The 12970-nt window shown below is 51.6% G+C and overlaps 1 protein-coding gene across 1 annotated transcript in view; it reads left to right on the top strand.

Annotated features, from left to right (window-relative positions):
• The first annotated feature begins 10071 nt into the window (after nucleotides 1-10071).
• CALB2 (calbindin 2) overlaps nucleotides 10072-12970 on the top strand; it is a 28618-nt gene continuing 25719 nt past the window's right edge. The window contains exon 1 of the mRNA XM_065920549.1: nucleotides 10072-10221. Coding sequence (XP_065776621.1) covers nucleotides 10128-10221 — 94 coding nt within the window. The 5' untranslated portion in view covers nucleotides 10072-10127. The remainder of the gene's footprint in view (nucleotides 10222-12970) is intronic.

Raw genomic sequence — 12970 nt, 5'->3', positions numbered from 1 at the left:
CTCTGTTGTAAGTGCTTGGCAAGTACTTAGGGCTCTCAGGAACCTGTGACTTTAGGACTTTAGGACTTTTATCTTATGGATAAGAAAATGGAGAAGAGTGGTGTTAACAGCACACCCAAGGCATGGAGCTGGTCGGGGCAGGGGGTGGTTCTATCTGACTCTAAAGCCGGTTTCTCTGTCACCAGCTCCCCTGACCCTCTCTGTCTCACAGCCACACTCCAAGATTGTGTCATGATCCCAATTCCTCAGATGTAGAAATATAAACCATGAGAAGTTCAGTCTTGATTCAAGTTCATGCAGCTGATGAATGGCAGTGGCAAAACCCTTTGTTAGAACCTCTGACATGTTGGAAATATCCTGCTCTCTTGTGAAAACACGCATTTCTAGATAGTGTCAGAAACCGGGGTCCTAAAGAGTGGGACCTGTCAACGAGTGGTGAGAGAGGAATCTTGGTCATCTTAGTCTGAGAGTGTGTCTGAGGTCTGACCTAAAAGCAGAGCCTGCAACAGGGATTCTGTGCAAGTGAGTTATTGAGGGAGGCACCCAGGAGGAACCCTGAGGAACAAGGGGGGAAGGTATAGGTTCAGCTGAAGTCTGGCCTCATTCTGATCTCTGGGGAGCTCTGGAGCTCCCCAGTGGAGCTGGGATGGACCACAGAGTTCTCTCATCTTGAGGCAAGGGCCAGACTGGGATACCCTGTATCTGTCAGTCATTGATCATGGGTTGTCCCTTGGTGGGGATGAGGGAACATCTCTGGGCGAGGTGGCAGTTCTCCAGAGAACAGAGCAGCTTTGAGCCCTAGCAGTCAACGCTCACAGCAGCCAGAGAGCACAGTACCCGAGTCAGAAGGGTCCTCAGCGGGACACAACTGTCATGTACTCTGGGCAAGAGACCCTGGAGGCCCCGACCTATCCGTCTCTGTGACTCCTGGAAAACCACATTTCCTTCCCTCCCCTCCCCTTTCTCCTCCTTTTCCTCCCTTCCTCTTGGACCTTCTCCTTTGTCACCATCCAGCACTGGCTGGGCTGCGCTTGGCCCGGGCTCTGGCTCCTGTATGAGACCATCAGGAATCACAGCCGGAGCTGAAGTTTCCAAGAAGCGCCCAATGAGATCCTTCCGGCCTGAGCCTTCTCGCCAGAGCCCCATCCTGTGTTCTGCCTGTAAGGGGATCCCCACTGCCGTGATGGATGGGGAAGGCAGGGGACAAGAGCAGGCGGCTCCTCCTCCCCAGACGGTGCTTCAGCCCCTAGCAGGGTGAGCAGCTGCCCTGGAGGGTGGCCTGCTGAGGCCTGCTGCCTGGCATTTGACCAGCAGGAGCTGCACTGGCCACGCTGGTACAAGGGGTCATTTCTAGGGCTTTCAGAGGGTTGTGAGTCTCTAAGTAGACAGACCTCCTCCTCCCTGCTGCCTTTCATGCATTCATTCATTCATCTGCTCAGCAATTATTCATTGAGCGTATATGGGCCACACACTGCTAAGCGCTGCAGAAAAGTGATGAACAAAATAGACAGGGTCGTCACCTCCATGCTAGTGGGGTGACAAGGAAGCACTGTGTGTGGTAAGGCCACAAATCACTCAGATAGACACGCAAGGAAGAAATAGTTTCTCTATACCCCATAACTGGTTCAGTCTTCCTCAAATGCCTTTGCTCTGCCTGGCAGTGGGAGCAGGAATGGGGGAGCACACTTCAAAATTGCCAGTTTATGGAACTACCCTGATGTTTTGCTCAGAAGGGTGCTTTTAAGGAGTTGGTTTCTTTTGGAGAACGTTCAGTCTTTTCCATCCTCTCCTCACCTCCATCTCCAGGGCAGTGTCTGAGTGTGAGGGAAGGCAGTGATACCTGGATAACTAATGGTGAGGGGTGGACATCACTTGGAGGAACACTGGGTCCTCCCTCCTGGCTGCTGTTTCTGAGTGGCTGGCCTGGTCTGCTACTGCCTAGACGGCTCTGATACGCCTGTCCTGTCGGGGGTGCAGCAGCCGCTGCTGGGTCCCCATTCACCCCCTTCAGTAACCAGGGCTCCCATCTCACAGCTGCTAACCTGTCACACCAGGACCCTTCTCCAGGGATCGCCCTTGAGGGAAGGGAGGCGCCCATCTCCCCTGGAGAGGGACCCTGGCCAATGCCTACCTCTCCAGGGTCTTCCCCACCACACACCCCACACCCCCTATGCTCCGAATCTACTTCTTACAGTTCCTCCACCACGGAACATGGGGTTCAAGTCCCAGGAATGCTCCCCACCTCCCTTCTCAGCTAACTCCCTCTCAGAATGACTTCTCTTAAACACTAGATATTTGGGGGACTGTTCTGATACAGTTTGCACTTCTACATTCCATTGTGTGGTTTGATCAATATTTGTCTCTCCCATTCAACTTGACACTCCTGAGAGGCGGGACAATTTCTGTTTTTCTAACCAGTGAATCCCTAGGGCCTACTACAGTGCCTGCCACAAAGCTGGGGCTTACTAAATATATTTTTGAGAGCATGAACAATTCTGATTTTAAATGAGCTTATGAATGAATGGAAGTCATCCCTTAGCTTTCAGCATTTCACTCCAACTCCCTGCTATATCCTGGAAAATCCTGGAAGTGGGACTCTGCTCCCCTAGGCACTCTTTACCGATCCTTAGAGAAAGGATCCAAACTCACGGTCATCAGGAAGTCCCCTTCTGGCAGGAAAAGGGGAGCAGGTCTATTTGCAAATCGAGCCCAGAGCTCCCTGCCAGGTCCCCAAACAAAGGCCAAACCAGCCTCAGCCGGAGGCCCTGCAGCTTCAGATTCATGTGCAGCTACATTTCCCTCTGCACTCCTCCCGAGGCTTGTCTTTCTCCATCTCCTTCACCCCGGTCCTTTAGTGATCTGTAATCTTCTGGAGGGAGGCATTATCAGGTCAGAGAAGATGAAGAGACTCTTGTAGATTCATAAAGCAAACTAGTAGATCTAGAATCCAGTTATGGCACTTTCTCAGTGGTCCAGGGGTTAAGAATCTGTCTGCCAATTCACACAGGTTGGGTCCCTGGTCCGGGAAGAGTCCACATGCCGCTGAGAACTAAGCCCATGTGCCCCAGCTACTGAAGCCTGCAAACTTAGGGCCATGTTCCGCATCAAGAGAAGTCCCTGCAACGAGAAGCCTGAGCACCGCAACTGGAGAGTAGCGCAACTAGAGAAAAGCCCTCTCGCAGCAACGAAGACCCACAGGCAATAAATAAACAGAATCCAGTTATTCTGAGATCCCACCCAGTGATAAAGAGAATAAATGCAGCCAATATCTATCTACTCTGTCCCAAACACTGTGCAGAGTAATTTACATGCATCATTTTACTGAACCATTACTATTTTTCCCTGGAGAGTCTATTAGTGTTCCTATTTCATCACAGAAGAAACTGGGGCTTTAAGAAGTTAGAGAGAGTCTAGGATTCATCCATTCAGGAATCAGCAATCTATGTCCCACAGGCCACATCTGGCCCAGGGCATGTTTTTGTAAATAAAGTTTTATTGAAATGGAGCCATGTTTGTTTACATATCATCCTTGGCTGCTTTTGTGCAGAGTAGCTGAGACAGATACTCTGTGGCCTGCAAAGCCAAAAATATTGCTATATGGCCCTTTACCAAAAAAGTTTTCCAACCCCTGTTCTAGATGACACCCCCCCTCTCTGGGCTTTTTTACATTTGGACTCATTGGTCAGAGTGTTTTATACATAGGTTTACTGCAAACACATCCCACTACGTATTTGAGTTTTCCACATTGAGCACCCAAGCCTAGAAGTGTTCATTAATTCCACTGTGCCCACAACTCCCTCTAAGAGCAATAGCTCTTTCTCTGCACTGCTTCATGCCTCAACTCCCCTCACCCTCTTCTGACTGGATCCATAGCTAATGGGATCAAGGGGTGGGTGTCATTCACAGCTGGGCAGTAACCTATGATACAAATGGCTTGATTTAAAAAAGTGAACTAGACCAATCAGAACTAGACCAATCTCTTGGGCATTTAGGAAAGGGGAACTGAGATACCCAGGCCACTAAGGGGAATGGAAGATGTGACTCTTGTGGACAAGTGGAGATCCGGTGGGTATGATACACAAGGAAAGGCAAAGCCACGAGGACGTGTGCTGTGGGAGAGAAGAAGACGGAGGAACTGTGCTGACTGTGTAGACAGAACCCTGGCAGGAGCAGCTTGCTGCCAAAAGATAAAATGAGAGAGAGGGGTCTCGGTCCCTGAAGGTTTCCCAAGCCCAGGTCTCATGAGAAAAACTGTCCTCTTCTTGGATTATCAGCTAAGCTTTTTTTGGTTACAAAGGAAAGAAAATCTCATATAGATGGGTTTAAGCATCAATAGGTATATAGCAATTAATATAACTGAAAAGGCCAAGATGTTTCCGGTTCAGCTTAATCCAGCAGCTCAAATGATGTTACATTCAATCCAATTTCTTGCAGTTTCTCTGCCTTGCCTTTTGTGATTGGACTTCACCCCCACTCCATGCCCTTCCGCACCTTGGGCCACGCTAGACTCTTAGCTCATGGTGTCAAAATGGCTGCAGCAATTCCAGACCTCAGAGCTGCATACCAGTCTGCCATAGAGAGGGGATCCCTTCCAGTAACTCCTTCCCATTCTGGAATGCGATCTCTTACTGCCTATTTTTGATTGCACTTTGGCCAAGCAGTGGGCTGCACTGACTCGATGAAACCCCCCTAGCATCTGCTTTCAGGTTTCTCGCCTATAATAACAACATTGGAGTCTTCCTTATGTCCCAGGCCCTACATCACTCTTTACATGCATTCCAATTCTTAATGTTCAGAAAGGTCAATGAGGAAGTTATTAGAATTATCCTTATTTTACCAATGAGGAAAGGAAAGTGCAGAGAGGTTAGAAGCCTTGCCCAGGGGCACATGGCCATCACGTGCCAGAGCTGCTGATTAGCAGCAAAACCAAGAGCTAAAAGGGGCCTGGGGATCTTGGAGCCAGAGCTCTCAGCCTCTTCTGTGTCTCTGCCTGTTGGGGGAGGGTGTCACTCAACAGCCCCAGTTACTGTCATTGCACTTCGTATTGCTATCCTGGTGACCCAAATCCTTGGTTTAGAGGGAAGTATTTTGTCCACAGATTCTCTGGCTTCAGACCAAATTTACTCAAAAGTCCTGCTCCCACCTCTGGGTTCCTCTGGACTCTTTTCTCCCTCCACCTGATCCGTTTCCATGGAAACTGCTGGGCTCCTGCATCCCTTTCATCCTTCTTTCTGGGAAGCAAGGCCAGCTCTCGGGCACCCCAGTAGCCAGGCCTAACCATTATAAAGACCAAAGAGGTAATATCTGGAAGAAATATTTCCAGGCAGAAGGAAGAACCAAACAGGCTTTCTGATTTTTTCCTTTGATGTTCTCCAAAATAACACCAGGTGCTCTGAGCAGCTCTGCCAATTACCTCGGCCAAGCGGATACTGTCTGGAACGCCGTTTGTCATCTGTTCCCCTGCATCTCACCATTTCAGTCAGCAGGCCTCCCTCCCTTCTTGGGGGTGCAAGTCTGGGGTGTGAGGCAGAGGGCAAGACTTCTTTCCAACCTTTGGTACTGGACTGGAGCACTCACGGTGCAGCTGGGGCCCTGGGGGAGCAAAAGGGAGGATGTACCCAGCTTGCCCCTTCTGGAGAAGGAGGAAGCAACCATCAGCTGAGCGCCTGGGCATCTTAGGAACAGCAGACATGGCCCCTTGCCACTAGGAGGCGCCCTGCAGCTCCGGAGGTCAGAAAATGGCAAGTATTTTGGACGTACTGTCTTCCCCAGTGGCTTCCCCGACGGCTCAGCAGGTAAAGAATCCGTGTGCAGTGCAGGAGACACAAGAGACATGGGGTCAATCCCTGGGTCAGACAGATCCCCTGGAGAAGGAGATGGTAACCCACTCCAGTATTCTTGCCTGGGAAATCCCAAGGAGAGAGGAGCCTGGCAGGCGACAGTCCATGGGGTTTGCAAAGAGTCAGACATGACTGACTAAGCACATCAGGGCCTTGGCACCTGGTCCACACCGTCTCCATATACCAGAGAAGCCAGAATGCTCCCTATATCCCACTCCTGCCAGGTCATGGTTGGGTGTTAATCTCTCTGAGCTTTGGTTTCCTTATCTTTAAAATGGGCCCAATTCTTGCACTGATAAGATAGCTGCGAAGACTTAACCAAGTAAGACACAGTAAAGCCCTCTTTTTAAAGTCATCTCAAGGTATCCTTGTGGTCCTCATCATCATCGTTATAAATCGTGTGGGGAGATTCTGGAAGAGTAGCAGAACTTCAGATGCCCAAAAATAATCACAAGACTCAATTTAGATATAAACATAAAAAGAATTTTGTTTCTATAGTCACTGCTTTCAAATATGCTCATTGAATCTCTTTCTTATTCCTGAGTAATTTCTGGATCCATGCCCTTCTTCTCACGTTCAGGTATTTAAACTTGGCCAGGACCAGCTTAAAACTCCAGTCTCGCTCTTATTCAAAGCTCTCCTCCTCCCCCATTGCAATCTGGATGAGAGACATGAGAGTCTTGGGTAGGGGCTGATCATGGAGAGGAGGGGTGGGTTGGCTTGGAGACGTTGCCTCCCTCAGTGAGTAGGGGGCCCAGGGCCAGGAGGAGATCTTAGTTCTCTGGTCAACTTGGGTTGCAGGAACAGTGGGCTGGCCTCTAGGGAGTTTGAGGGCCCCTTGCACAGTAGAATGAAGGGTTTATTGGAGTTGTTTTCCGCTCTACCCTAGCTTCCTTCAACACCAAGAATTAACCAGGAGTATCTGGCTTCTGCTTCTCCTTTTCAACTCCATGCACCTTTCCCAGAAACCACAGTGACCTCCAGGGGCTGCAGAGAACAGAAACCGGGTAGGGTGTGATCACTCCCATCTTCCTTCCAGGCCCCGGACAGGACAGCCTGAGCCTTCAGACAGCTCTGAGTCAGACAAAAGCACCAGTTCTGTCTTCATGTGCAGACTCCAGAATTCTGCTCAGGGAACAGGCGGGCCCGCCAGTGTACCCTTACAGAAGGCACCCCTCCTGACCTGGAGAAGTTTTCTAGAGTCTCCTCAACAGGGTGTGGCTTCAGAGAAACCACACATGCTGCACTCCCTGAAGACTAAGGTTCCTCCCTCTCCCCCAGGCAGCTTCTCCTTTCACAGCCCATGGCTTTGGTTGGAAGCAGAGGCCAGCCCAGCAGACAGAACACAAGACGCCTGGCTCCGGGGGAGGAGCTTTGCCAGTGGGGTACTCAGCCCCTTGTGTGCTATTATTTCAGAACAACAAGAAAAAAATTCTAACATTCTATATTTATAATAATATCTACTTTTTAAGTAGTGGGCTTCCCTGGTGGCTCAGAGGTTAAAGCGTCTGCCTGGAATGTGGGAGATCCCGGTTCAATCGCTGAGTTGGGACGATCCCCTGAAGAAGGAAATGGCAACCCACTCCAGTACTCTTGCCTGGAGAATCTCACGGAGGGAGGAGCCTGGTAGGCTACAGTCCATGGGGTCACAAAGAGTCGGACACGACTGAGCTTACTTTTTAAGTAAGCATTTATTGCTGCTAGGATTCTTGCTAACTAACTCCTTGAGTACATCATTTTTAGACCTTACACTAACTTTGCACCACCAGTATTATTATGACTTGTATTTCTACTAAGGACCAGAGAGGTTAAACAGCTGTAATGGAGGTTAAATAGCTGTAATGGAGGTTAAATAGCTAAGATCTCCTGGAGGAGGAAATGGAAACCCACTCCAGTATTCTTGCCTGGAAAACTCCACGGACAGAGAAGCCTGGTGGGCTACAGTTCATGGGGTCACAGAGTCAGGCATGACTGAGCACAGGTCTCAAAGTAGGTTTTGCACCCACATCTCTCCAATCCCAGAGCAGGGACTTGTAACTACTAAACGTGACTGTTTCTGCAGGACTCAGCTTGGAGACAAAGGGACTCACTTGGGCTTTGCCACCCCTCCAGGGCTTGTATCTGGGAGTGAGGGATGTGCCTCCCAGAAAGAGACTCCAAGCATGCACGAAAATGAACAACGCAGGGCTGTCCCAACGCTGCGTTTGGAGGTCACTGTGGAACGCTGCAGTCATACTCAGAACCTCTCCTAGTCAGGCCAACATCTTCCCCCATCTCAGCAGTTCTGAAAAGCAGGAAGTATGAGTTCCACTCTCTTTCTCACCAGGAAGACCGAAGCAGCAAAGAGGTACTGGTTTGGATCTTTAGAGAACCGGAGATGAGATCTCTCGCCCCTGTTGGGCCAGGGGAGGGCACAGGAGGTGAGCCGAGGAGCCCAGATGACAGTGGCAGAGCCGAAAGGGGCCGGCAGCACCGTATCACGTTAAGAGTCTGGTTCAGCATTTCCTCCGTCTCACTCTGGGGTCAGCCCCTCTAGAAGCTATGAGCCCCCTCAGGGAGGGATGCTGGCCAAGAAATTTCTTGCCAAGCCAACTGCCGCTGATATCCGTCTCCACAAAGGGGAGCTGGAGTGTGAGCTCATTTAATCCTTGAAACAATTCTTGCGAAGTAGATACCCACATTCCCATGTTTTAAAAGAGAATAACTGATGCACAGATAGGTTACATAATTTGCCCAAGGTCACACAGCTTATTCTGGAGTTCAGATCCAAGCAGCCTGATTATAGAGTGCCTGCTTTTAACCATTGAACAATCCTACCTCCCTAGACCCAGCGGCTTTGGTGAATTCCTCAGCCCTGGACCAGACAGCATGGGGGCAGAGGGTGCATACAGGCCTGGAAAGCTGGCTTTTTATGACAACTTCTCTCTCTTACTCTGTTTCTGCAAGTAACTGGAAACACTTTTGTGCTAGGCAAAAAAACCAAAACAAGTGGTTTTGGAATCTTCATTGTGTTGCCTCTTTCAGGCTCACTCAGGGCTCATCCCTCCCCTGAAGGGCAGCCTGCTCAGCAGGCTCCTCCCGGTGCTCCTCTCTCCCCTGGTGACCTGCTTTTCCTTCTCACCTCCCCTCTTCTGCTCTCCCTTCAGAAGGCAGTTCAGCTAACACTCATTAGCACATGCTAATAAGCATCAATTCATTTCTCAGTCACTCAGCGGGAGAGCCGAGAAAGGTGGGGACAAGCTGCCACTCTGGGGGTGATGGTCCACAAGGACAGGGCAGCCCCCCTGGCTCAGGCCCCCGGCAGAACGGGAGGGAGCCCAGTTCCCAGCTGGGGAGACCTGTCAATATTCTTGGGCTGTACCCTCAGCAGCTGCCTCCATCTTCTCTGAGATCTGCATTTTCAGATCATTCCTAGGTCAGTTTGGGACCCTCTGGGCCCACCAGCCTCAGCAAATCCCCATGATGCCCATAGGTGGATGTTGGCTAAGACCTGGGACAGGAGGATCTAGTTCATGGACAAGGGCCTGTCCCTGGGGCTAGCGGGCATCAGAAGGAGGAGGGAGGTACCCAGGTGAGGGCAATCAGTGGAAGTCCCTCCTCCACTCCCTGGGGGTCGCTGGACCCTCCCTGGGGGTCGCTGATTCCAGCCAACCCCAGTAAAGCCTAGAGAACCTCGGCTTCTCCCCAAGCTTCGGCCATTAAGGGACCATGATAGCAAAGAAAGAAAGCTGGGCAGGGCGAGTCATTTGAAGCCTCAAGTTCCCCCATCAGAAAAGCGGTTCCTGGTCTTCCTGCTGCGGAAGGGTCAGAAGTGACAACGCATGACAAAGTCCTAGAGAACTCCGAAGTGCCAGGGCTAAAGATCTGTCAAACTTTTATTACTACTACTGCTGGTGGTGGTGGTGTTACTCCAGTTATTTATTATTGCCGCTGCTAGTGAGGAAGGGTGGTGGCTGTTCTCAAGATGATCAGAGAGAGGGAGAGGGGAGGCAAAGGCAACCTCTCCTTTGCACTTGAGAGCCTTCTCCCTGTCCAGGTCCAGAGTGGTCTCGGCACAGACAGGCATCCCCACCCAGAAAATCCCTGCAGAACCCCTGGGCGGCCGCCGCCCCGCTGAGACGCAGGCCGATTCTCTGAGCGCGCGCGCCCTCTGCTGGCTGCGGGGCGCGGGCGCAGCCTCTGGATTGTATATAAAGGCAGCGTGGCGCGCAAGACCTGGCGAGTGCCGGAGCGGAGCCGGCGCGCAGGGAGAGCGCGGTGCTGCCTGAGGTCTCTGAGCGGCTCGCCATGGCTGGCCCACAGCAGCAGCCACCTTACCTGCACCTGGCCGAGCTGACGGCGACCCAGTTCCTGGAGATCTGGAAGCACTTCGATGCAGACGGTCAGTAAAGCTCCAACTTGTGTGCCCGCTCGCCCCCAGGGAACCGGCAGTGGAGGGAAGGGGTCAGTGATGATGTGGGCAGGTGTTAGATTGCACCCAGGGCATGTTTTGGCCACAGAACCTGCTGAGGTCGGGGTCCTGAGTTTGGAAGACACGTCGCTGCCCGGTAACAACTGTCAGGAACTTTTTTTCCCCTGACAGAGCCCACCGGCTTTTGCAGCCTCATTCTGGGCAAGTTGGGGCTTTCCCAGACTGGACGCCTGTGCTGGCAAGGCTCCCCAAGACTCCCCCTGCCATTTTGTCTTCCCCCACCTTCCCCTTCAAGGTAACAGCCTGCCTTCAAAGGCTGCAGCCACAGGTCTCAGAAGCCCACTCATTTCTTCCCCCAAGTTCCCCATTTGTTGAATACCAGGTTAGCCAAGTAGGTGTCCAGGAGGCTGGGGCAAGCTGGGGGCTGCTGAAGGGACACCCTTGGCCTCCCCAGCCTGTTTGGTATGAGGAGGAATGGAGAGGACAGCCGGGCAGTGAGCATCCCCTGGGCTTCCTCTGCCATTTTCCATCCCTCACCAGCATGCAGGTCCCACTCACAGCAGCAGTGGGTGTGGTGGGGGGCAAGCTTGGGGTGCCAGCCTGACGCGTTCTTTCAGGGTACTATTCCTGGGTGCTTTGGATGGCTCCTTCCTTCTCTGGGTCAGGGGAGGCACCATCTTAAATGCCTCAGTGACTGACTCTCTGGTCTGTGTGGTCTTGATACTGACTAACCACAAACCAAGGGCTGGACTGAATGACCTTTGGAAGTTGGCTCTAGGGATTCCAAGGGTCTAGGATGGTCTGACTCAGGCATAAAGGGAGGTCCCCTTTTAGAGGCTTCAGATATCACTAGAGGCTTTTTTCTCTACCACTCCCCTGGAGAAGGAAATGGCAACCCACTCCAGTATTCTCGCCCGGAGAATCTCATGGGCAGAGGAGCCTGACGGGCTACAGTCCATGGGGTTGCAAGAATCAGACACGACGTAGCAACTTAACCACCACCACCACCACCACCCCAACTTAAGTGATCCTATTTCCTTCTCAGAAGTCCTCCCTGGGGTGGGCATCTGAAATGTTCTGATATCTCACACCACTGGCAGGATGGTGGTCCAGGGTGTTTATCCTGGGACTGAGAGCAAAGGGGGTGGGAACCAGAAGGAGGATCAGGTGGAGGGTCCCTCCATTCTTCTCTCTTCCCTTCCTTACCTCAGCAGGGTGGATGGAAAGGTGGCTAAACACGTACCTTGCACCAGAGTGCTGTAGAGAGGCAGGGGTTAATGGGTATGATGATGAGTGAAGTTCTGTTCCCTAGGAGCCAACAAGAAATCTGGGGGTGAGAGGCCGTGTGATCTGCCTATGAATTACTGAAGGAGGAGGGTAGATTGTTAAATCTGTAAAATGGGGCTAAGGAGGGGTTGTGTCTCCAGTCCATGGCTGGTGCCATAAAACTCCCTCGGGGGCAAGGGCTATGAGAAGATTGTCTCATATTCCAGGTGACATGACAGTCCCTAAGGCTTCTCCTGCCAGTTTATCTGCACCAGAGACTTGCATGATTCAAGGAAAGTTACCAAGTGGCCAAGGTTATACGACCGGCCTCCTGCCAGATGAGTCAGCTATAAACAGAGGGCTCCACAGTTCTCCTCTCCCCCTGTTCTCACAGGGACAACCAATAGCACTTTCGATAATCAGGCAAACCCTCACACTTGTCTGAGACTGTGTACTTTTCAAAACACAATCACACCTTCTTGAGTTCCACACAGAGAGGCTCTGGGCAGATCATGACTCTCCTCATGCAGATGAGGGAACAGACATGAAGTGTGACTTTTCTAAGGTCATGGAGCAAAGTGGCCCCTGGCCAGTGCTTATATCCCCACTCTGATTTCTGGACACCTGCTTCCCCTTCCATTCACTCACAGAAGAGCCCCTGACCCAGCCTTGGAGGCGATAGGCAGTTCCTTTAACACTAGAAAGGGGTCCTTCGCATGGCTGAGCATAGTTAAGCTAGCATGAGGCCAAAAAGTCATTAAAGACTCCCAAACCATTGTGCCCCTGGCTCCCTTCTGCTCCTCCATGAAAGGGAGCTAGATTGCTTCTTGGTTCGTCGTCCCACTTGGCATCCCATTGCCCTCTCTGATTACTGCTTTGGGGAAGTTCCAAGGGGGGACCATGGACCTCACAGAGGAGGACGGCACAGGAGATTAAAATGCCAGAGATGGTAGAAAATGATGCTACAGCCAAACTGAAATTCCCCTAAAGGACCCAGAATTATCCTGTGGGTCACCTTGCTCTGGATCTTCGCTATCTGTCCCCTCCTGAACTGTCAAGGCTGCCAGTGAGCCTTCCTCTCACCCATAAGGTGCTCCCTGCCCTGGCCGCGCCTCCTCTTACTAACCCTGGCTTCTGTTTTTATCTTGGGGTTCTTCCCGACTCTCCTGCCACTCAGAGTTAAAGACCTCTGGGCAGACTCAGCTCACCAGGTCCCTGGAGTGAGCTCACTGGAGCCCAATTAGTCCCAGCCACTAGGGAGCATCGACCCACCCCTGCTGGACTCTAGTAAACAGAGACCAGGAGTCTGGAGGAGAAGCTGGACTCTGAGGAGAGTGAGGACGAGGCAGGGGATCTAACCCTAACTCGGCCCATTTCTAACAAGGAGGAAAAGCCACCATCCTGGTGACTTTGCACAAAGAGAGTATCTTTAAGACTATCATCAGCCTGGTGG

The sequence above is a fragment of the Muntiacus reevesi genome, chromosome 2 (genome assembly GCF_963930625.1).
Source record: "Muntiacus reevesi chromosome 2, mMunRee1.1, whole genome shotgun sequence".
NCBI lineage: Eukaryota > Metazoa > Chordata > Mammalia > Artiodactyla > Cervidae > Muntiacus > Muntiacus reevesi.
Note: the sequence above shows the minus strand (reverse complement) of the source record. Positions and strands in the feature narration are given on the sequence as shown.